The sequence below is a fragment of the Cyprinodon tularosa genome, unplaced genomic scaffold (assembly GCF_016077235.1).
Source record: "Cyprinodon tularosa strain WSP-4 unplaced genomic scaffold, ASM1607723v1 ctg58, whole genome shotgun sequence".
Taxonomy (NCBI): domain Eukaryota; kingdom Metazoa; phylum Chordata; class Actinopteri; order Cyprinodontiformes; family Cyprinodontidae; genus Cyprinodon; species Cyprinodon tularosa.
Window position 1 is genome coordinate 404,122 of NW_024039318.1, and position 25,953 is coordinate 430,074.

Genomic DNA, 25,953 nt, shown 5'->3' on the forward strand with positions numbered 1-25,953 from the left:
CCTCACTCTGTCAGGCAGAGGCCATGCGAAAGCCAGATTCTGAGATTAAAGTCGGAATTCTGAGATTAAAGTCGGAATTCTGAGATTAAAGTCAGAATTCTCAGAATAAAGTCCAAATTCTCAGAATAAAGTCAGAATTCTGACTTTTTTTTCTCATATTGTACTGAAATAAAATTTAAAAATCAATGAACTTTTTTTTCGGTGGCTCTAATCCTCTTCTGTTAAAATAATAACATGGGTGCACATAAATTAAAAAGAAATACATAGAATATATATGTGATGATTCAGTTAAAAAAGTTAAACTAGAGCTTATTCCAGTTAATTTCAATGCTAATGACCTACAGTCAATAAAAACAAAGGTTAATGAGTCTTTTTATGATAAAAAAAAACCCCTGCAAAATGAATCCTGAAGTGACTGGTGTCAAAGTCATTCTGCTGTTAACAGAGTGCTTTATCCACGTTTATTTATTGAAGGTTTGGTGAAAGGAAAAAGTCCATGTGCAACAGGACAGTTGAAAAATACAATCCGCTCAAGTGCCAGGAGAAGATTCCCAGTAGCAGACTCTGGTTGGAGTTAGTGCTACAAGACCCACAGACTTATCCAGGATATAAATGTCAGGTTACTTGTGAAAAGTATCTAATTTGGGCCTGTGGAGAAAAATTACTTGATTTGAGCAAAGCGTTTTTTTTTTACAATGACAGTAAATTTTATTTGAAAAGTGCTGCTTTTTAGCAGCAAGAACTAAAAGGCCAATTCTTTCCAAGCTGTTTGAGCTCCAGTATGAGTTTTCCAGAATCAGTGTCTTAAGATTGCATACCGCCCCATCAAAAAGAGAGGTTGATCTGTTATTGGGGTTAATTTTAGGGGTAAAGTGTTGCATAGACAACAAAAAAAAATAAATAAATCCTACTTTTTAAGAAAGAGCCACACTTTTGGAGAAATTTTTTTTTTCATATATTTTTTAAATATATTGAAATATTTATATGACTTTTGCTAATTGAACTTTCCTAATTCAATGACATCAATTTAAATCTTTATATAGTCCTTATCTAAAACAAAGTTAAAAACAAAGCTTTTTACCTGAAAGCAAATGTAAGAACTGACATAAATCCTTCTTTGGATGTAAAATCAAACCAACACAAAGAGAAGAATACTTAACCAGATTTGTATTCTAATGTTAAGAGTTAAGGATGCAAACATTCAGCATCTAACAGTCATCTTTACATGCACTATTCACTGTAGTTTTAGTTGGTGATCTTTAATAGTACAGCTTGTATCACTGAGAAAGTACCGTAACAGAAACTGTTAATATTTTAATAATTAAATGTAAAGGTAGATTTCTCCAAATGAATCAAATAGTCCAGCATTTCTCACAGAATCATTTTGGTTATATTCCTCAGATGAAGACAATAAATCTGCAGCACAATGACATGTAGGTCCTTGCAGATTAACCCTGATGGTTATGTTTACATCATTATTCAGCCCTACAGATGCCTTGTTTAGATGATTTGCAGATGAGAGGGACAGAAGAGCAACACTGAAACTTAAAAAAATCATAAATCAGGGTGAACAGACCCCATCAGCTGCCGAAGAGAATTGCTTGTTTAACTGATGTGAAACTAAAGCCTTTGGACCTCATCTTTGCCCTAATGTCCTCTTGAGTCTGTCTGAGAGGAGTTTTCATCAGATAGACCATTCTTCTAAAGCCTTCTTGAAGACCCATTCCTGTAGTGGCTGAGCAGGGCTGGATGAACCACGCCCTGCCTTCACAGACTCTCCTCAAGTCCAGTTTCTGGCAGAGTCTCTCTGGGCTCAGAGCACCTGGAAGGTCCTGTTTGTTGGCCAGAATCACCAGAGGAACTCCTTTCAGACTGTGGTATTTCAAGATCTAAAGCATAAAGACAGGGAATTAGAACAAAAAAATATTGTTATTTAAAATACAAAATAAACCCATGCACATATGGGGCACGAATTAGTTTCTGTAGTTTAATGGTGTGATATTTTTAATTACAGCAATACTTTTTCCATGGTCGTTTCATTTCTTGCTGTTCTAATCTCAGCAACCTTTTCCCCAGCACTTTTGTAATATTTTTACTTTTAATAATTAATTTCACCCGTATCCAATTCGTAGTAGTTATCTTATCAGGCCTCGTTACTCTCGTACAACTCAAACACAGTTTAGTGTATTATACAGAGGATCAAGGATATAGAACAGTCTTCCCACATCACTGACAGATCTTTCTAAAGAACATTTAAACGGAGAGTAAAATTGCTGCTACTACGGTAAGTTGTCTGAATTTTCCATATGGATTTGTGGTCTAAATTATATTTTAATTTGTTTTAAACAAATATTTTTTTTATTCTCTTTTTATGTTTTTGTTGTGAAAATAAAATAAATAAAAAAAAATAAAAACCTCTCACCAATGCAGTTGATGAGACCGAATTTCCAACATTCAGTATTTTAACCCTACACTATGCTCAAAACAGAGGTGATATAAATTCTTGTTTGTTTGGGTTTATTTGTAATCATTCAAATAATTAGTCAATAGAAATCAGTTTCATTTATCTAAACATATTGGTAACATTGATTACTAGCTCTTAAAAAGTTTTTCTTACATTTTCTCATTTCACTTTAATTGTAATTGTAATCCTGAAAAGATCTCAATCCTGAAAAACTTAGAAAACCTCCTTAAGTTTTAATTTGTGACAGACATAGCTCAATGCATTAATATAAAAATCCCTCCTCTAGACTGATTTTTATTTCATTGTAGTATAGAGTGTTAGAAACATTTACGGACATTACTATAGTTCAACCTTTGGTTCACTGGCACATATTTTATTAATAGATTTTTATGTTATAAAACCAAGTTTTTTCATTTTAAGTATGATAGTTAAAAACTGTTGCATAAACAGAAAATTAAAGGTTGAGAAAACTGAAACAGCATTTATATTCTGTTGATCATCTAAATTTATTTACCATTTTAATGGAAAATGATTAAATCCCCAATGAATTAAGTCATATTTTAAGCTCTTCTGAAAAAAAGGGAGCAAATAAATATTGACAGGTTGTGTTACCCGATAGAGCTCCTTTCGGGCCTCGTCCAGCCGCTTCTCATCCCCGCTATCAACCACAAAAAGCAGTCCAGCTGTGTCCAAGAAGTGGTGCTTCCAGTGGGGCCTCATCCTTCTCTGGCCCCCGACGTCCCACACCGTCAGTCCAGGGCTCCTCCTGTCTGTCTCCAGCATCTCCACGTTGAAGCCCACAGTGGGAACGGTGACAACGTTCTCGTTGTACTTGAGCTTGTAGAGCAGGGTGGTCTTCCCTGAGCCATCCAGACCCAGCATAAGGATCTGCACTTGTTTCTTTAGCTTGGATCCATGCATACCCATGTCTGGAGAGTGTAATTTATATGTAGGCTATGCTGTCTGCACTCTGAGTCTGCACTTGGTGGTGTGTCTGGAGTCTTATGAGGACTAAGTGATCCCTCCCCTCTACAGAGATACAACTACGTTGATTTCGGTACTGCTATTTATATCGTACATGACAATGCAGCTAAGAGGGAGGGCATGCAGGCATTTAACCAGCGCAGTCACTGCAGCCCCACTGCACCTGTCCCAGGTCATCAAGCACATTACCAGCCAGGAGGTCTGTACTGCTTAGTGGCTGGAGGTTCAACTTATTGACATCATAGTTATATTTTAGTTGCACTGGCTAAGAGATAAATACAGTTATCTATATATTATATTCATCTATTAGTAAGATTCTGTTTATAATGGTATCCATCTCTATACTTATTCAGTAGAAACCCATGTCCTGCATTTATGGAACCATTATTTATCCTGCACTTGCTGCTATTGCACTTCTGGTTAGACCTAAACTGCATTTCGTTGCCTTGTACCTGTACCTGTGCAATGACGATAAAGTTGAATCTAATCTAATCTAATATATAGATTTCAGTTCCTGCAATATGAATTGTTAGGAAAACACATTTGGACAAAGTCCTTGTTTGGAAATTATTGTGAAAACAGACCCTTAAATACATACAGTTTTTTCTTTTAAATTAAGTTTCTTTCACATTCATTCTCTTTTAAACTTTTTATATTATGCCACATTAAAACTGCAAATGTAGATATATTTTTGTAAAATTTAATTTGACAATTACTTAGAAATGCTTAGTTGGGAATCGGATGGAAATTTTTAAAAATAGGAATATATTAAAAAAAATCTATTAAGTATTTTCTTCTCTCAACTGATACATTTTCCAGTATGATGTTTGAACAAGACCTCATGTGATGTTCAAAGTTTAAAACACTGATTTGTAAACTAACTCCCCTTTATTTTCCACTAATCTCTAATCTCTCTGCTATATGATTAAAACCATTATTGAAATTAATTTAGAGTCAAAAAGTAAACAAGGTCTCAACTTCATTTGCAACAGACTTTATCATTTAGCCCATTCTTTCAATTTTAAATAGATTGAGTGATTTTCTTTAAAATACTAAATCGCCAGCCTTTTATTAGCAGCTGTATTATAATTGTTAAACAGAAATTAATAGGTTTAATGCTTTATACTTTAGTTAAAACATACGATAAAGAGGGGAACACAAAACAAAAGCAGTTTATTTATAATTTCCTTATGACTTTATTAGAGCTCCCTTTCCCCTGTCCAGGATTAAATGTACATTACATTTAATAGGTTTTTTTTTTGGGTTGATGATTTGTAACATTTTCCAAAGAAAAACATGTTTGCCATTTAAGCTACAAATAACCTTCATATATATATAAAAACGACATTAAATGACAATCATTGCTATAATGACACCATTATGATTTATAGCATTTTTTTTTTTTTTTTTTTTTTACAGTTCATAAAAATCAACAGGAACAAATGCCACAGACATTCTGTTAGATACATTATCATCATTATTAAGGAAAACACGTGAACTTTCATATGGTTCTTATCTGTGTGGCAAACGGCATGTTTGGGTGATAACAATACACTCCCTGTATGTACATTCATCTTTTAGTCCCACGTCTCTCAGAGACGGTCTTCGATGCTCCATGTTTGAATTTACAAGATATGACATTGAGGTGGAGCCCTGTGTGATTGCCTGCTTAAAAATCATGAAACAGGAGGACAGTTTTGGCAACAGAACATAAGGCAACAAAACTTATTCAAAAATCTGTAAATCTGTTCAAATTCAAACTTTTGTCTTGGAAAAGGAGAAATTGTAATAAAAAAAGTCACAAAATGACAATCTCTCACATTCAGCATAATACAATTTTATTTATTGTAGAAATAACCAAATCATAGTGTAAAAGTTAACTAGCATGTCTATCTTCTATCTATGTCTCAACATGGAATTAGGAGTTGTTGAAAATATGTTGCCACATTTGTCTTTATTATGATCAGTTAATAATATCCGTGTATCAGAAAGAAAGTGAAATCTTATGGACAAATAATAAGCTGTCAGCAGTAATGAGAGGTATTGCATTATTAATCCACTGGGTATTAAAGATGACCTTAAATCTCTCTAGAAAGCTGTGTGTAAGATATTACAAAGCTGTGCTTAGACAGCAGAGCTCATCAATATCAGCTGAGAAAGCTGCAAACAAGACAACAAATTAGGGCTGAAATTAGTCACAAGAAACTGAACGCACAAAACTAAGATAATTCAACTCAAACAGTCACCCAATTTTGCACCACTTTAAATAAATGTGATATAAACATGTGGTCAGTTCTATTGTTTTACAGGTTAGGGGGATTTTTTTAGTAAGCATATGCAAAAATTAGGGTTTGTGTTCATGAAAAAAAAAACATCTAATAGATATTCAAAAGATTCATATGTATTTAATAAAAAATTGCAACAATCTATATTTTAAATTATTTTAAAATGAAAAACGATGTTGAACATATAAAATATTTTATGAAAAGGAAAATGTTAATCACATTTATTTTCAGATCTGACTTCAAAAGCAAACTTTTTGTGTTTTTCTTTAAGAAATCTGCCTTCATTCCTCCTTAAAAATAAAAAAATAAAAAAATTTTCAAATTCAAGATTTTTTGATCCACAACTGCGTGTATTACTGCAACCCTGCACACAGTGTGTAATACATAATGGCAAGCCTAACTTTAACTCTGTTTTTTAACAATATCAAGACATTGGAGGATGGTGAAGAGAGGTTTGAAGGGCAAAGTGCTGGAAATATCTGTGGTGAAAAGTTCTCGCTCCAAAAGTTTCTCCTAACTGATTCCCCTATCTAACTTCTTACTTCTTTTCCCCCATCTTGCCTTTAAACTTGACCACCATGACGGTGATGTTGTCGGGGCAGCCGCGGTAGAAGGACTGGAGGACGATACTTTTAGCTCCGAAGTGTGGCTCGTCCAGTCGCTCCCTGATGAAGCGAACCGCCTCCTCGTTGCTGAAGGTGTCCCACAGGCCGTCTGAAGCCAGGATCATGAACTCAGGCTGCAGCTTGTTGAGGTCAAAGGACATGATGTCGGGATCGGGGACGATCACGTTGAGGTTTTTCAGCGGGTAGTCGCCCAGAGAGCGGGACATGGCAAGGATCCCCTGGACGCGCCACGAACCGTTGAAACTGATGAAACCTCCTGAACAGTAGGCAAAGAATCAGGATGAGTGATGGAAATGTGGGTTAGAAGGAGACGAGGAGGTAGGGATCAACGATAAGATGAAGGAAAAGAACACAAAGGTCAACTTCTCACCACATCTAAAACATCGGTTCCTGAAATAGCAGCAAGAATATTAACTAATCATTGTCACTGACAACATTTTTGTCACACAATTGTTTGTGTTGATTATGTTCAGCTGGTAAAACAGCTGTGTGCCGTCTCTAGTGTTAACAGATCTGTAAGGAGGGAAATGCAATGATGTAATAATCAGATAAGATGGGAGATTTCACTACTGGGTCATAAAACCCTCCTTAGTGAGCAGTGCTAACAGCAGGGGTTTAGAAAGATAATCATATAAAGAAAAAAAACATTTATTATTCATTTCTAACCCCTCATGGATATTGACTAGCATGTTTCAAAATAATAATAAATACTCACTCCTTTGTTGTCATTATGCAATTTCTATTATTTTTTATCCCTTTCTGAAATATTCAAATAAATAAAAAATAAAAAAAAATTGCAAAAGATTTAAGGTTTAGATCTCAAATAGGTATAACTAGCAAAGCAATATAACAAACAGATATATAACAGAGGTATGGGTCTTAAAACCCACATGTTTCAAATTTCAATTCAGAAAAGTCCTCAAAATCCTAAAATAGGAAGAAAATAAAATCCAAAAGCCATCTATGAAATGTAACATTTTACTGACTGGTATCATTTTACTATCTGAATCTAACCATACCTCAATTTGAACTAAAAGTTAATTTTACCCAAACGGGATCGTTATAATGGGATATAATTTAGTTTGTCCTGTCAAGGGCTTTTCAGCGGACTTTTCGGTATGAACTGAAGATATATAGAAAACATGAGTAGAGCTGCAACTAATGATCAGTTGTAATCAATTAATCTGGGGATTATTATTTTAATTAATTGATTATTTTTAATTTGAAAATATGCCCCTTGAATAATTCTGAATATAGCATATTATATATATATATATATATATATATATATATATATATATATATATATATATATATATATATATATATATATATATATATATATATATATATATATATATATATATATATATATATATATATATATATATATATATATGCCTTGCAAAGTGTTCAGCCCACTTGAACTTTAATATTATTCCACACTTTAGGCTTTTTTTGTGAAAATTCAACAAGCGGGACACAATCATGAATTTGAACACAATCTCTGTGATATTTTTAATTTTTAAACAAATAAAAAAAAAATGAAAAATTGGGTGAGCAAAATTATTCAGCCCCCATTAGTTAATACTTTGTAGAGCAACCCTTTACTGCAATTACAGCTGAAAGTCACTTGGTTTGTCTCAATCAGTTTTGCACATTGAGAGACTGACATTTTTGCCCATTCTTCCTGTAAAACAGCTCGAGCTCATTGAGGTTGGATGGAGAGCGTTTGTGAACAGCAGATTTCAGCTCTTTCCACAGATTCTCGATTGGATTCAGGTCTGGTCTTTGACTTGGCCATTCTAACACCTGGATATGTTTATTTGTGAATCATTCCAGTGTATATTTTTCTTTATTTTTTGGATAATTGTCTTGTTGGAAGATAACTCTCTGTCACAGTCTCACGTCTACTGCAGACTCCAACAGATTTTCTTCTAGAATTGTCCTGTATATGGCTCCATCCATTTTTCCTGTCCCTGCTGAGAAGAAGCAAGGCCAAACCATGATGCTGCCACCACCATTGTTGACAGTGGGGATGGTGTGTTCACGGTGTTGAGCTGTGTTGCTTTTACGTTTTGCATTGCAATGTTTGCATACTGTTGCCATAAAGTTTAATTTTAGTTTAATCTGACCAGAGCACCGTCTTTCACATGTTTGCTGTGCCCCATCTCAGCTGTAGATCTCTGCAGTTTACCTACAGTGGTCATGGGCCTCTTTTGCTGCATCTCTGATCAGTCTTCTTCTTGTTTGAGCTGAAGGTTTAGAGGGGCGACTGACTCTTTGTAGATTTCCAGTTGTCTGATATTCCATACATTTCAATATTATCGCTTGCAAAGTGCTCCTTGGGATGTTTAAAACTTGAGAAATCATTTTGTACCCAGATCCAGCTATGAACTTCTCCACAACAGTAACTCAGACCTGCCTGGTGTTTTCCTTGTTCTTCATGATGCTCTCTGTGCTTTAAACAGACCTCTGAGACCATCAGTTAGCAGGTTTATCTATAAGGAGATTTGATTACACACAGGCAGATTCTACTTATCATCAGTCATTTAGGTCAACATTAGATCATTCAGAGATCCTGACTGAACTTCAGGAGAGAGTTTGCTGCACTGAAAGAAAAGGGGCCGATTCATTTTGCTCACCCCACCCTTTAGTTTTTTTTATTTTTAAGTTTTTTTAACTATAATTATATATTCATGAATGTGTCCAAATTATATTTTATTCTCCATAGAAATCATACTTTTGTATCTTTATTTTTGAAGTTGGAAATGTGGAAAAAGTTTGAAAAGTTCAAGTGGGCCAAATACTTTCACAAAGCACAGTATAGAGGCAAAGTAGGTTTTTTTTTTGTCTGAAATTCAAAATATAAATATTTGTCATACTTTGGCCTAATTTTAGCTTAAGATTTATTTTGTGAATAGCATATTACAGAGTCTGTTTACTCCCATTAGTAACTAATGGATTAATAAAGTAGTTGACAATTTATCAAAAATCTGTTTGAATTAATCAAATTTATTGTTTTTTCCCTAAATCTGAATGGAACATTATTTATATTTTCCCTGTCTATAATAGACTTTTCAAGTTCCTACAGCTTTTCAATAAAACAAATCCTAACATTCGTACTGATTGAAAGGATTTCCTTATTGATTAAGTTTGAAATTGATTTGGTCTGAAAATATTTTGGTTCTTCAAGCCAATTCTCCAAAATTCCACTTTTTTCTTTTAAATTTGGAAAAGAAATCTTTGTTTTATTCCATTTCCCCTTTTTTGTGAGGAAACAAAAATGATCAGATGCTTTGAATTCCCGACCCAGGTTTGTAGCCTAAATGAAGAAATTGCGTAAAACTATGAGAACTCATTGAAAAACAATTTCTTAAAACATATTTATCACACTGTAACCCATTAGGACCAAAGCTAAGCTAAGTCGAAGGCTGTGATGTTCTTATGCAAACCTGCTTAATTATATTAGCAAGCCCCCAAAATGAAATGTACCTTTCCAAGTTGAACCTTTTTTGACTCTATGATCATATTTTGCCATTTACATATAAAACATAATTGAATGTGATGTGTTGTACTTTACCATTGCTCTTATAGTGTTTAGTCTCAACTGTGTATGAAGGATGTCATTTAGGATAAGAAAAAAACATTTTAATAAACATATTCAGCATACAGACACTATATAAATAATATAAATTATTATTTTTTCATTACTAGTCCTGTTGACCAGTTTGAATGAAATTGTTTTAATCTGCTTTTGTATTTTCTCTGTAAATTTCACACCTTTCTTTCTACCCAATATCTATGAGCCGTTTATTTGCTGAACAAGGATGATTTAAGAGTTGGACTTTAGGTTTTGCATTATACAAAAAGCCCATTAGATGGGGCTGTTAAGCTTTCCTAAATTTTCCAAGTCTCCCCTGAATGGCAAGCATGCAGACACACACCTTCATAGGACTGATATCATGTGCCCAATCTCCCTGATTAATACTGATTGTTAACACTAATCACAGACAAATATATTCATATTTTGCTGCCAACAACTGAGCCTCTGATCCAGTTAAAATTGAGTCGTTTGATCAGTTACTCTGATGTAGATGAGCAAGATGCATTGCTTTGCACCGTGGCTCATTTTTCTTACCAGCCTTCTTGATCCTCTTGCGTTCCTTTAGCTGGTAAGGTTTGTGGTCATGTGACAGAGGAATGGCGTTGCCATCTTTATCGCACAGAACTCCCCGCGAGTCTCCGACGTTGGCCACTATTAACTCCTTATCAGACAGCAGAGCCACCAGACATGTAGTGCCTGCAGCCAAAGAAAGGAAAAAAATTTAGAAGATGATGAGAATCAAACATGACTGTCTCTCAAAATGTTACATGTCAGGAGATCATAGACTGGAGTCTGGAAGATTTGTCTTCAGGGTAGGATAAATGCCTAAGAAATTTCAAGGCTGTCTATCAAACTGTTGCAGAGAGATTTTGATTTCTCCAAAGTGATGGTGAACCTGAAAGCAGATATGGCTTTAACATCAGTGTGGATATCCATAAACCTATTTGGGATGAATCCTTTTACCCTGATAATTACCTAAAGCTCAGATACAAATGAACTCTAGGATCAAAACCACAGATTGTTTAATTACAAGAAAATCAATATAAAACAAATACTACTGTCTACTGTCAGATACTATAGTCTACTGTCGGATAAAACTAATTAAGCTTTAAGAAACAAGCTGCAGATACAAGAAAGACAACAAAAGCAGGCACGAAAAAGGCAAATGTTTTCGATGAATGATTCCATCTTGTGAAAGTCCTGAAATGTTTTTGTTTCTCTTTCCTCTCTTTGTTTAGCTTCCCAGCCAAACAGACCCCCGAGTGTAGGCTTAAAATCTGAGGCCTGTTGTATGAGATCCAACGTCCCGTAGAGACAGAACAGATCTCCACATTTGGCAACGTGCGCATCCTAAATAAAGAAAACTGCAAAGTGGACGAGGGGAGAAAAAGTAAATATCAGAAAGAAAAAAAAAAAGAGGGAAGAGAGCAGGAGGTCTCACCACATGGGGCTGGACCACCCAGGCTAGAGGAGGATCGGGGAGATACAGCACACAAAAACACAGAGGGGGGAGAAAAGAGGGATGAGTGGCATGATTAGAACAGTTTAAGAATTTAAAGTTGACATAGTGATTAACCGTTAAAGCAAAGGGCCTTCAAACCAAATGACCTTTCTCAACCTTCATCTGCACACTACAGGGCATTTTATTGGGGGTTTATGTGACAGACCAGAACAATGAAGAGGATAACTGGGAAAATTATTGGAATAAATTAATTTGAAATTAATTTGATTTTTGGAGGATGAGGTAAATGCTGCTGAGGTAGTTATGTCACTCTCCAAGATGAATAATTTATTCTTATATGTACTGTCTTTGTTTCATATGATGTAAAATTGAACAGTTGATTCAAAAGAGGCTTGTCTTGACTGATTTATTGTTTGCCTGCTGGCATGGGAGCATCTTAGCATGGCATGATGCAGCCACCACCATGCTTCATGGTGTTAGTGTGTAGCAATGAGCAGTGCGATCACATGCAGCCTTTTATATGAAGGCTAAACAGTTACATCTTGGTCTTAGAGTAAGGTCTTCGAGATGATAACTGAACCAAGAGAGGAATTATTTAGGAGGCTTTTTCCAGCAATGACCCCCTTCAATCTGCTGAGATTACAGGTCTTGTGTGCTTTTGACTTACTCCGTTGAGGATTACAAATGCCTACAAGTCACACCTTTCACCTGACATCTGCTGATCACTTTGTCAAGAATCTAGTGAAAACATTTAGTGCTTTTATTGAAAGCAACGTGGTTTTTGGAGTACCCTTAGCATGCCATGGTCAGCGCTCGTTTCTGCTGCTGCACAGAATCCCATATTACCCATCAGAGTTCAGACTGGTTATTAGTTTATAAAACAGGTGGCCGTCAACCTCAAACCTTCAGTTAATTTTATAGATAAGATATCGAAAGAGGTTTCCTACCTCTCATTAAATTGGCCGAGTTGTACTTTCAGCAATCTGCTCTTTTCAACAGATACTCTGATTTAGGCTGAGGGTCTCTGCAGCTACTAAGAAACTTTGACTGTTTCCCTGATCTGATTAGTAATCTCCTTGTGTGGTTGATGAAGTTTTGGTAGATGGCCATCATGGTCTACTTGAAATTAAGAAAATTCAGTTATTCACAGGTCGATGGATTGTAATACTGGTGATGTTGTTTTACAATCCTACTTAAACTTCTCCACCAAACAAAAACAGGATAGTTGGCCTAAAACTGGTAGAAAAACTAAGGATGATGTTATTCATCTTTGAGTTAAATGAAAATATAATACAATGACTTAAACGGAAAAAAACTGTGAAAAATAAGGTTTTTTATATATATATATATATATATATATATATATATACTGACTTGTGAAGATATTGATACCACAAAATGTAATATGAATATGAATATTCATGTTTCATCACCTTATGCAGCTATAAACCTGCTGCACAGGTTTATAGCTGATGCAGCAGGGTGTCTTGCTTTTCAGCTAATTAACCTTATCTTCATCACCATGGGAACTAGATAATATCCCATGGTGATGATGGAGATAATAGACTGAAGTGCTTTATGAGCACACCCTTCCCCAATTAGCTCAGCCATGCCAGGCATACATTCAGTATTCCCCATTAGGATGGCACTAAGGTCCACATGCCCCCAGCGCTCACGCCATAATTAGCCCAAGTTGGACAGGAAACCCCTCAGCACTCCGATAAGATTAATATCTCCTCAACAGTTTTACTTTTCCTCTAACTGGCACCATTATGGCTATTTATTCAGAGCTGACCATCTCTGAAAGGCTGCTTTAGAGCCCTGGCGTAGCTCCAATCGTGTTCTAATTGGTTGAAAAATAAGATGAAAATGGCTTTAAAAAAGCTCACTTTCAACTAATTTTATTTCAAAGAGGTCTAGCAGCTTTTAAAGGGTGGTTAAACATTTCCTAAACTTGCTAAATTAAAATCATTATAAATGTGTGAATTAGTGCAATATTCTTATTGCAGGCGTATTTGTGGGCTATGATATATCAGAAGTTATAAATTTAAACTCCTCATCTCAGGAAGAGCATAGGGGAGTGATGTTTAAAAAGATGCGAGTTAGTCTCTAACAGTATCAATGCAATATTCTTATATCAATGCAATATTGACAATGTCAAAATCAGTCTGAGATAACTGTAAAAGTATTGGTTAAATATCTGTTTTTAGACGCCTGCATTACAGCAATTTTAAGAATTTCTGCTTATGCTTTGAGTTATTTTAAACTTTGATCTAATCAATTGAGATTGTCCTAGAAATCTTATGGTCAATTGTGCTTTTCAAACTTGTGTCATGCTGACATTATATAGTGAGGAAAATAAGTATTTGAACAGCCTACTATTTGGCAAGTTCATCCTCTTAGAACTCATGGGGGGTTTGACAGTGTGATTTTTTTTTACTATTTATTTGTATGATACAGCTGTAAATAAGTATTTGAACTCCTCTATATTAGCTAGAATTCTGACCCTCAAAGACCTGTTAGTCTGCCTTCAAAATGTCCACCTCCACTCCATTTATTATCTTACATTAGCTGCACCTGTTTGAGGTCATAAGCTGCATAAAGACACCTGTCCACCCCATATAATCAGAGAAGTATCCAATTACTAACATGGCCAAGACCAAAGAGCTGTCCAAAGACACTAGAGACAAAATTGTACATCTGCACAAGACTAGAAAGGGCAACGGGGAAATTGCCAAGCAGCTTGGTGAAAAAAGGTCTACTGTTGGAGCAATGTTTAGAACAGGGAAGAAGCTAAACATGATTGTCAATCTGCCACAGACTGGGGCTCAATGCAAGATCTCACCTCATGGTTTCCCAATGATCCTATGAAAGGTGAGAAATCAGCCCAGAACTACAGGGGAGGAGCTGGTCAATGACCTGAAAAGAGTTTCCAAGGTTATTGTTGGTAATACACCAAGACGTCATGGTCTGAAATCACGCATGGCAGGGAAGGTACCCCTGCTTAAACCATTTTGATGATCCAGATGAGTCATGGGAGAAAGTCGTGTGGTCAGATGAGACCAAAATGGAACTTTCTGGTCATAATTCCACTACCCATGTTTGGAGGAAGATGAATGATGATGAGTACCATCCCAAGAACACCACCCCTACTGTGAAGCATGGGGGTGGTAGCATCATGCTTTTGTAGGTGTTTTTCTGTATTAGGGAGAGGATGACCGGGGCCATGCATTTTAAGATTTTTGGGATCAACCTCCTTCCCTCAGTTAGAGCACTGAAGATGGGTCAAGGCTGGGTCTTCCAACATGACAATGACCCAAAGATCACAAACAGGATAACCAAGAAGTGGCTCTGGAAGAAGCATATCAAGGTTCTGGTGTGGCCTAGCCAGTCTCTAGACCTAAACCCAATGGAGAATATTTAGAGGGAGCTCAAACTCTTGTGTTTTTCAGCGATAGCCCAGAAACCTGACTGATCTGGAGAAGATCTATGTGGAGGAGTGGGCCAAAATCCCTCCTGCAATGTGTGCAAACCTGGCTGAAAAACTCTGGTGTTCAAATACTTATTTGCAGCTGTATCATACAAATAAATAGTAAAAAAAAAATCATACATTGTGATTTCTGGATTTTATCTCTCACAAAGGACATGCACCTACGATGACAATTTCAGACCCCTTCATGATTTCTATGTGGGAGAACTTGAAAAATAGCAGGGTGTTAAAATACTTATTTTCCTCAATGTATGTATATATATATATATATATACACTATATTGCCAAAAGTATTTGCTCACCCATCCAAATTATTGGAATCAGGTGTTCCAATCACTTCCATGGCCACAGGTGTATAAATTCAAGCACCTAGGCATGCAGACTGTTTTTACAAACATTTGTGAAAGAATGGGTCGCTCTCAGGAGCTCAGTGAATTCCAGCGTGGAACTGTGATAGGATGCCACCTGTGCAACAAATCCAGTCGTGAAATTTCCTCGCTCCTAAATATTCCACAGTCAACTGTCAGCTGTATTATAAGAAAATGGAAGTGTTTGGGAACGACAGCAACTCAGCCACGAAGTGGTAGGCCACGTAAACTGACGGAGCGGGGTCAGCGGATGCTGACGCGCATAGTGCGAAGAGGTCGCCAACTTTCTGCAGAGTCAATCACTACAGACCTCCAAACTTCATGTGGCCTTCAGATTAGCTCAAGAACAGTGCGCAGAGAGCTTCATGGAATGGGTTTCCATGGTCGAGCAGCTGCATCCAAGCCATACATCACCAAGTGCAATGCAAAGCGTCGGATGCGGTGGTGTAAAGCACGCCGCCACTGGACTCTAGAGCAGTGGAGACGCGTTCTCTGGAGTGACGAATCGCGCTTCTCCATCTGGCAATCTGATGGACGGGTCTGGGTTTGGCGGTTGCCAGGAGAACGGTACTTGTCTGACTGCATTGTGCCAAGTGTAAAGTTTGGTGGAGGGGGGATTATGGTGTGGGGTTGTTTTTCAGGAGCTGGGCTTGGCCCCTTAGTTCCAGTGAAAGGAACTCTGAATGCTTCAGCATACCAAGACATTTTGGACAATTCCATGCTCCCAACTTTGTGGGAACAGTTTGGAGCTGGCCCCTTCCTCTTCCAACATGACTGTGCACCAGTGCACAAAGCAAGGTCCATAAAGACATGGATGACAGAGTCTGGTGTGGATGAACTTGACTGGCCTGCACAGAGTCCTGACCTCAACCCGATAGAACACCTTTGGGATGAATTAGAGCGGAGACTGAGAGCCAGGCCTTCTCGTCCAACATCAGTGTGCGACCTCACAAATGCGCTTCTGGAAGAATGGTCAAAAATTCCCATAAACACACTCCTAAACCTTGTGGACAGCCTTCCCAGAAGAGTTGAAGCTGTTCTAGCTGCAAAGGGTGGACCGACGTCATATTGAACCCTATGGATTAGGAACGGGATGTCACTTAAGCTCATATGTGAGTCAAGGCAGGTGAGCAAATACTTTTGGCAATATAGTGTATATAATAAATTTTTTTTTTTTTTTCAGAATCAGGGAACCCTATTAAGACTGACAGCTATCTTGATTGTTTCCCACAGTAATAATAGCTTTCTCTTTGAAAAACAGTCCTCTGATTGTTTGGGGAAAAAATCATGATAACCCTCCCCTGAGTAAAAAGCACTAGCAACTTCTTCAGCAAGGTCATTGCTGCAACACACTGCCAAAATCTCTTCATATCTTGAAAACCTGATGTTACTTTCCCAAATACATACTGTACTACAGAAGTTGCAATTATGCGTTTTCTTTTCATTTTGTTTGTGCTTTAAACCCTAAAGTAGTTAAACACATTCAGTTTGACTTGAAAGAGAAAATACAGGGGTAAGAAAATATTTGATAAAACTTTCATAAAATGAAATGCCTACATTTTAGAACAAGCTCTGAAGTTAATCTATGCAATGATCGGAGTTAAAAAGAAACGTTTTCTGTCTCCAACACAAAGAGAAACTCAAGTGTGAAGCATGGAAGTGTTCGAACAAACAGACTTGATTTCAACAAACACTTACCCTAGAGGAAAGGATTTTATTCTGTTTTCTTAGCAATCAGAGAAAGCGGGCATCAAAGCACAAAGAGGAAATAGCTCTTGTTGTAGATTGTAGAGACAGCAACCAGATAAATATGAGTCGCAGAGAAAAATCGCTTACAATCCCAGAAAGGCAGAAAAAAAAGAAAGACGGTGAGCCCAAATGAAAGGTAAGTCCATCTTTCTGGGCACCAGCTACTGGATAAAGCACCACTGGGATTTCTGCATATGTGTGACGAGTAAATAGAATAATACAGCAAAGAACCCATTTCCTCAATAGACTGTGGATATTCAAATAAAGGAGGATAAACAGACTCTGGTAACAGACATAATAGACATTATTTAGGGCTATTAGAGAAAAGCTGTAAGTGTTATGAGACATACTGGACTTCATTAAGGTGCCTAAGAATACAGGGGGGGGGGGGATAAAAAGACTTAATAGACTCTTAGAACAGAAATATCCTTTATTGTCCCACTTAGAGAAATTCAGGCGTTCGAGGCAGAATCAAATAGGCATATGAAAGCATAGGTACAGACAAAAATAAAAATGATCCCAAAACTTATTACTTCCAACCCCAGACTAAAACTATTAAATTTAAACAAAAGGCCTACCAAGATAAAAGGACGGTTTATTGAAAACAGTACATGGTTTTAAAGTTTGCTCTCTCACCTCTTCTTGTGTTATAAAGTAATGGTCTGGAAAAGAAAATATTATGGGGCAACAAACATTGTATGGACGCCAACTGCAAGGATTTACTGAGCCTAAAGGAGAGTTCAGAAACCTGGTGAAAGCTTTGTTGAGCTGATGTTTTACGGGCAACACTGGACTCTGCATCGATGCTTATCTATAGTAGGAAGGTCAGAGAAAGTGAGGAACTTAGCAGCGGTTGCATCAAAGCCATACGTTCCCTGATATCAGTGTGTCTGAGCGGTCACTGCTGTTCTGCTGTGGATTTATGTTTGAATTCTCTTTATTGTGGCGGTGAACAATAATTCCATAGAAGTATACATCACAATATATGCATAATTTACTGCATTTGTCAAGTTTCATGCATTTTGCTTTTTAAAGCGAATACTTCTAAAATGTTACATTCCAGGAGTTTTATAAAAAAGTTTGTGCAGGATTCTGCTGTTGGTGTTCTTGGCAGTCTTTCTGAGGTTTTTATGATTTTTATATAAATCTAATAATTATATCATATCGACCATATGATTTATGGTCACGATACAGGTCTTGATATAAGTTTTGTGCATATTGTTAGTGCTATTTGAAGGCATCAATTTACTTTTTATGAGGATATAAGACCTTGAAAAAGTTTTTAACACAAGTGGCATCTTCACAAACAATTCACACCAGCAGAATTGAATAGGCTACACACTATTGCTCAGAGTTAAAAGCCATCTGATCCCACACTATATCACATCAGATACCAAAGGGAGCTCTGCATCTAAATGTGTCCAGAAAAATACCAGCAGAAGACTCTGTGTAAATGGGGGGAGTGCTAAGATTAGAAAATGGGAGAACAAAAGATTTTCTTAAGTAATTCTTCTTCTTGCACACATCCCTTCAGATATAATTACTACAAGCTTTGGGAAGTTTCAATTGTATTCAAACAGCTGACTAAGCTAGACCTTGAGCTGCTGAGAGTCACTATTCAGCTAGTGTCAAGTGAAACAGTAAAGTGGAACATGCATCTTTAAATACGGCTTTTCAAAAGGATATTTTTTTATGAACAAACAGGGTTTCTCCGTACCCTGTAGTAGTGTGGTAGTAACGAGGGACGATTAGCTTCTCAAGACCGGCTCTTGATCAGGAATCGTAAGGTCAGGAGAAAATCAAAAATGTTTGAAATTCGGTCAGCCCTTGTGAGGTGTTCATGCACAAATCCTGCTGTTAAAGTAGAGCTACGAGTTAGATAACATCAGAGCGCCTGGCCTTAAAGTGTAAGAACATACATCGTAAGCTGTGAACCCTGCTGTTTCATCGTACCGTCTGAGCAGTAGCTCTGTATGATGATTGAAAATATCAGTCTATGCCTGCCTTTATCCAATCAGGCCTCTACTTCCTCGCTACTTAGTTCAATAGATGGAGGTTTCCCACAGAGGCTGACAGGCAGCGTCCTGCTGCTCCAAGGTGGAGTGAAGATCGTGTCTGAGAGCTCAACAGCTGATTAATGTGCAACATTATCATGAAATCAGGCTCATTTTAGTGCATATTTAATGTGGTTTAATACAATATATATTTTACCAATACTTCTATGAAATTTACAGTGGAAGTTTAGCCTTCCTAGCATTCAATGAGAAATCATCACTGGTTTACACACAGTTAAATTACTGAAAATAATGAGTAAGCATAGCATCTTAAACTAGAAATGTTACCTCCTGACTCACTTAGAAAAATTAAAGATGTCTTGAATGACTCATGTTAAAGTTATCAAAGCATGTATTCTGTTAAACATTTGAGTTGAATGAATGCAGACCTGCTTCATTGTAGTTGGCAGAGAGTTTTTCCAGCATTTCTCTGTCTAGTGTCAGTATCTGCTGCTCCAGGATGGATGGATAGGATAGGCCTCCCTTTTCCTTCTTTTCATCTTTGTCTTTTTCTCGGTCTCGCTCTCTCTCCCGTTCATAGGTCAGTAGCTGCTGGCGCAGAGCCTCTGCCAGGTGGGTCTTAGCAAACTCAGCAGCAGCCTGATGAAGGAGAACAAAGGAAGACAAAAGAGAAAATAGACAAAATGAGGTTGATTACAACAAACGCTGTAGACGGTAAAGTGTGGAAATATTAATATGGAAGCTTAAGAAACAGCCTTCACTCTCATCTCATATCCGTAAATCATTCCTTAAAGATTGTTACATTTCAGCTTCTGCTAATGTGAAAGTCAAATTCTGCATTCAGCTTGAAGAAATTACAGTGATCAATTTTTACAATAATAAGGTGTCTTTAAGAGCTTTTAGCCAATCAGAGTCCATTCAACTGGGGCACTACAGCATTGCTTGACATTCGTTAAAGACATCTCCTTTCATCTTTTCATGTCTGCTGCTATTGTACAATTGTTATTGAAATGACAAATGCAATTTAGTACATAATGTAGCTATAGTTCATACGTATTTTTATATAAAAAATGGATTTTGTATGAGCCATATATTCTTAGAATCACATAAAATTTAGGATAGATGGATATAAAGTGGTCAGAATTTACATCAAAAACTGAGAGACAAATTAACTGACTGGAGGATGAGTGAAAAACATGGAGGATAGACAAACAGCAGATGGACGGATGGATCGAAGCGTAGTGGCTGAGTTAAGTATGTATTCAATCTGTGGACAGATCCAGACGAATCAGAGAGGAGACAAAAAAAAAGTTTTTGCTAAAAACTTAGAATCCGTCTCTACCTTTAAATATATCAGTCAGTTTTGGCAATTGAAGTTAAAAAAATAAAAAACACAATGACGTAAAAACCTAATAAGGATGGAAACTACCATAATCTGAAAATCTGATTTAATTTAATGTTTTATCATTAGTGCAAAGGAATTTCCGCACTGATAGATGAACATACACATGTATGTTGAGTCTGCAGGGGGAAAAAAATGACCTTCATGTTCCCTCAGCCTTGCTGCAGCACATAAACCAAGATAAAGAAAGAAAAAAACTGCAACCTATCAAACACACACGGGCTCCCACTGTGGGACACAGCTGAGCTAGAGAAACTATATCCTTACCTCCACTAATTTTTTTTCTGCCAAGGATAACAAAAAGTTAACCTTTTCTCACAGATTCCTGTTGCATTTGGAAAGCAAATGATGCCTTACTCCCCAAGCAGAGAGAAAAGCAGCCAACACAAGGTCACAGAGTACTAATATGAGATAACATAGTGCAAACATGACTCCAGTCAGCATCAAGCAGAACCCACAGAACTGGTATTTCACCCTACTTAAGTCTAAACCTGCAGAAAATAAACAGCAAAAGCGAGATGAAAGACATAATAAAGTTGGCAGTTTCTAGGCAATTAATATAACAATGAGTTTATTGGACCTAAACCCAAGATTACATGCTAGAACACTGTCCCCTTTTAGCTGTCGCCACTAAACCTCTCCACACTTGTTTTTCTAAAATTGCTTTCATGAACTAAAATAGCTCTGCCTACTCTTCTTTTTCCCTACACATGCAAACAATTCATCAACCTTCTCATTATGTTTTATCAGCACTAGTTTCCCCCTCCATCTTCTCTCACTTTTCCTTTCCTACAGTCTGCTTCCATGGGGATGCTCAGCCTTAAATCACCATAAATCTTTTCTGCACGCTTTTCTGACTCGGCAAGGAGAAATATATGTTGACATCAATTCATTCTGTTGTCACCAAGCAGGAAGCTACACTTAATAAACTGGGATCAGAGGTCAGGAATGGAGCAGAAGGTCCTGTTTGCTTTGGTTTTAATGTCCCAATTACTAGGAACTACTACAGTACAGCCCACAGAGTCAGTTTAGATTCAAAACTCTATTTTATAATTATGTAATTTATGGAAAAACAGTCCTCCAACTCTACCTGGCTCTGTATGAACATGTAGCCTGAGAGTTCATCTGATGTTATGGGATGCATATTTTCCCAATAGTTCCCTTTTTGTCGTTGAAGTTCAAAGATGATCCTCACCGGTAATACTGGGTTTTGATTTTGGCTTTTTACTCTGGAATTATAAACACTGATCATAAGTGAGGTCTGCAGTATTTTAACCGAGGTTCTTGGTTGTTTGTGACCTGCTATACAAGTGGTTGTTGCACTCTTGGAGTAATTTTGGTTTGTTGGCTACCCATAGGAAGATTTGCCACTCTTTATTGCTCCATTTGTGGCTTTCACCTTTATTCCCTTTAAAAACAGGCCTGAAGTCCTTTCCAGAGTGAAAGATTTTTATGACTGTGTTTTAAAAATGAACATTTTGAGAACTTTTAGCCAACGTAATGCTGTCGGATAGTTTCTTAGATTTCACGTGGCAGCCAGGCATGATTACCATCCACCCTGTTAAATTTTTTAAAAATCCCCTCACACTATAAGTACTTTCTCTTTACAGGCTCACTGCTTTGGGTGGCTTCCCCCCCACCTAAATAAATAACATCACCATCCAAAAACTGATTTGTTTTTTGTATGAACTCAGTTCACTTTTGTCTAAGATTAAAACTTGTCTACAAGCCTGAAACATCAAGGTAGGAACAAAAAAACTGTTAGCAAACTGTGTCCCATTTTACATCCTATACACCAATACAGCAGGCAAACATTAGGGCAGTGCTTGATATCTGAGTGCAAACCCTGCTGCCAAGCCAGACCAGAACATCTAATACCAGATAGGAAGATGAAAGGAGGATGAGGGCAAAAGAGCAAGGATACATGAAGATGTAAACTGAAGTAGACGGATAAGGACCGGGATCAAAGGTGTTAAAAATAGGAGAACAAAATGTAGCATGAGCGCAAAAGGTATAGCAGAGGAATGTAGAGCAAAAGATGGTAGAGCCAGAGTAAATTAGGCCTTTAAATAGCTAGAATCTAACATCCAAAGAATGAAATATTTGTTTAAGACCCATTCATTCATCTTCTAAACAATAATGCAGTAGTTTCCGTTGGATAGGACTCAGAATCAACCTCATCCGGCAAGCTGGTACACAACACTATGACTAAAACAAGATCATATTTCAAACGTGTTTTTAAGAAAATAAAAATAAAAACCCTCAGTATGACATCAAACTAGATCAAAAAAAGCAAAGAACAAAAACATTCTTCTTTCTACTTTGGCAATTTTGGCTTTATTTTTTCAATTTGCCCCTCAGGGGTTTAGGTAGATTTAAATTCACAGGGTTTTAATATAGAAAAAAAAAAATCAAACAATACAGACAGAACCTACATAATGGCCTTGTAATGAAAGCCATGACAATCCAGACCCAATTTAATGAATATGCTAACTACATTGTTGAAATATTTAAAGGAAACAGAGAAAATGTTTTAATGACAACACAAGGAAACATTTAAATCATATTTGAACAGATAGAAACAAGAACAATGAGAGAGAAATATTCAAAGATCTGTGTAGCTTTTCACCTGGCTCTTTATCCTAAAGTAAACAATATGCAATTAAATATTTTCTTTAAACAGACCTCAATGACCCCATATTAAAAATCTTTACTGATGCTTATCAAGGAAAATCCAACAAGGGTGCCATCTCTAAAACTTACAAAGGCCTACTATCTACAAAATCCCACAATATAGACTACATAAGGAAAAAGTGGGAAAGGGAGGGAATTTTGGAAATAACTGAGGAGGATTGGATTGACATTTGTCAATCCCAGTGGAAATGCACCAGCTCTCATTCATGGTGAGAGTTCGGATGGAAGTGTTTGATCCGTTTCTTTATCACACCAAAACAAAAGACACATTTTACTGGAGGTGAAGCTATGTGTTGGAGGCAATGTGAACACCAGGAAGCCAATCATTGGAATATCTTTTGGGAATGCCCAGTGATTAGACCCTTTTGAGCAGAGCTTCATAAGGTACTAAATGGTCTGGTTAATACTAATCTACCTCTGCAGTTTTCAACATTTTTTTAGGAAATTTTGATTTACAGTTTGGAAAAGCTGGTGAATATTTATTTGATATTCTGATAACTGCTGGTAAAGAAGCACTCACAAGACGTTGGTTGGTCCCCGACCCACCCACAATACAAGAGTGGACAAGTATTATAAATGACATTTACCCTATGGAAAGGATCACCTTCTCCCTCCACCTTCAGAAAAATATATTCACTAAGAGGTGGGCCAAGTGGGTTAAATACGCTGGTCTCCAACAAAGAGAAGTATGGAATGCATGACCATGCAAAGCCCGTTTTTTAATCTATGCTCTGTAGCGTCTAAGGATTAATAAATTAATGTCTCTCATACTTTATTTCAGAAACACCTGGTATATGATTTACTCCTGGTTTTTCAGGAAGACCTGTCTTTCCCTGTTAGTTCAAAGTTGTTAGATGTAATTTCAGATGTAACTTGTATATTTTTTTTATATTTTGTTTATAATTTTATATATACAAAAATTTATTGCGAGTGGCGGTAGTAACATTGTGCATTCCCTGAAAGTAACTATCTTTGTATTGTAATGCTCTCACAAGGAAAAAATAAAAAATGTAAAAAAATAATAATAAATATTTTCTTTGGATATAATTTAGGGATTCCTTTTGGTAGAAATTAGAGAATGTTTATTATAACAGTTTGTAAGCTTGAAGAGATAAAATACTGATATTTAGACAATTTTTTTTATGCTTGGAAGAGAACGATCGGCTACATAGTTTATTAAGTAGCGAGAGCAGGAAGAGCCAGACTGCCGAGAGTGAACCATCAGTGCGGAGCCAGAAGCACAGACTCGCGAATTTCTGCTGGAAGATCAGAGTTTGTCAGATTTGAGAGCGCAGTACCGGCCATTCTGGGTTATTTTCTCCCCTGCCACTGCTGCGATGATCCATTTGTGGTCATGCAGAATGTTCACCGCTGCACCCCAGGTGGGCAGCATGACCTAATAAGACGCAGCACAACAGCTAATACTGCTTAACTTGTCTAACAGATTACAGCACAATGGTGCATTTTAAACATCTGACCTACCACTCGCTAACTTTTTATTTAGTCTCGTCAACAAAAACTCATACCAATGACTCGTCATATTTTCGCAATCAAAGATCCATGTTTCGCTCATCAGTTTTTGTTATAATCATGAAAGAAAGGTGTGTCAATGAAATAATTTCATCATCGTTGACGAAAACAACACTGATGGAGGGAGATTGCAACCATCAGTTGTTTATCCTGATTGTTTTGACTAATGAGGGTGCTTCAGAGCCCCATGCATACTTTCTTCAGACAGCAGTCATTTATTTAGGTTAAAACACTGTTTATCTTCACTAAAAAAATCACTTAGTTCAAATATTAAACTTGTAAGCACAATCACAGCACACACACACACACCGCTTCCCCTGCCCCATTGAGTCAACATTCTCCTCTTCCAGTTATCTATCACTCTCCCAGACACCCAGTCTTGTCAACATCTTGTATCTGTTTAAAAAAGAAACAGTCTTGCTTTTCAAACATTGCTGTTCATCATTTTGCCAGGCCAGCACAAATGCAGAAAATCTTTTTCTCTTCAAAAATATGAAAATTCTCTTCCTGTCCCTGACACACTTAGGTTCAATAACTGGCTATGGGAGACTATTATCTGGAAAATTCAGCTGAAAAAGAGAGCAGAAAAAGAAAAGAAGGGTTAGAGTCTAAGTGGGAAATAAAGGGCCTTTATCGGCAACATTCAAGTTTTCATTATTATAAAATATTTTAGATAAGTTTAAGAATAGTATGAGTTTTAAAGACACTAATAAGCCTAGAGAAAAAAAAGGCTGTTTATTGGTCAGTTAGTAGTGAATGTCTTAATAGTACACGCATGAAGTCATTAAGTGAGCTTTGGAGACTATTTCTTGTATGCAGCTAACAAAACACTATTATAGATTATGTAAATCATTTAGTTTTCTCTACTAATCTGCGATTAGTAGAGAAAAAAAGATTAGCAGCCCAGTGTATTACATATATATATATACATATTTATATATATATATATATATATATATATATATATATATATATATATATATATATATATATATATATATATATATATATATATATATATATATATATATATATATATATATATATATATATATATATATATATATATATATATATATATATATATATACTTTAACTACACAGAAACGTGAATTGGGCCAAATCATCAATCACCAGATACATCACAACAGATATGCTATAGATGCTATCAGTATCCTGCCGCCTCAAGAAATTGCTTATTATCAAAATATCATCAGGTGGAGAAAAATGTGAGTTTATTGACATGATGTATAAATGGTTTCTATTGGCAAACGCAA

General features: G+C 36.5%; 2 protein-coding genes across 2 annotated transcripts in view; both read right to left on the reverse strand.

The window, feature by feature from the left end:
- Nucleotides 1-1,150: 1,150 nt before the first annotated feature.
- Nucleotides 1,151-3,485, reverse strand: LOC119797307 (ADP-ribosylation factor-like protein 14). Its single transcript, XM_038306335.1, has 2 exons — nt 3,077-3,485; nt 1,151-1,889 (listed from the first exon to the last, which is right to left on the reverse strand). Exons 1-2 carry the CDS (start codon nt 3,389-3,391, stop codon nt 1,581-1,583), a joined length of 624 nt encoding a protein of 207 aa, XP_038162263.1. The 5' UTR covers nt 3,392-3,485; the 3' UTR covers nt 1,151-1,580.
- A 2,488-nt stretch (nt 3,486-5,973) lies between these two features.
- The window catches only part of ppm1lb (protein phosphatase, Mg2+/Mn2+ dependent, 1Lb), a 54,486-nt gene continuing 34,506 nt past the window's right edge, over nt 5,974-25,953 (reverse strand). Inside the window, exons 2-4 of the mRNA XM_038306365.1 lie at nt 19,479-19,689; nt 10,501-10,662; nt 5,974-6,615 (exon numbers count right to left, since the gene is read on the reverse strand). Coding sequence (XP_038162293.1) covers nt 6,272-6,615; nt 10,501-10,662; nt 19,479-19,689 — 717 coding nt within the window. The 3' untranslated portion in view covers nt 5,974-6,271. The remainder of the gene's footprint in view (nt 6,616-10,500; nt 10,663-19,478; nt 19,690-25,953) is intronic.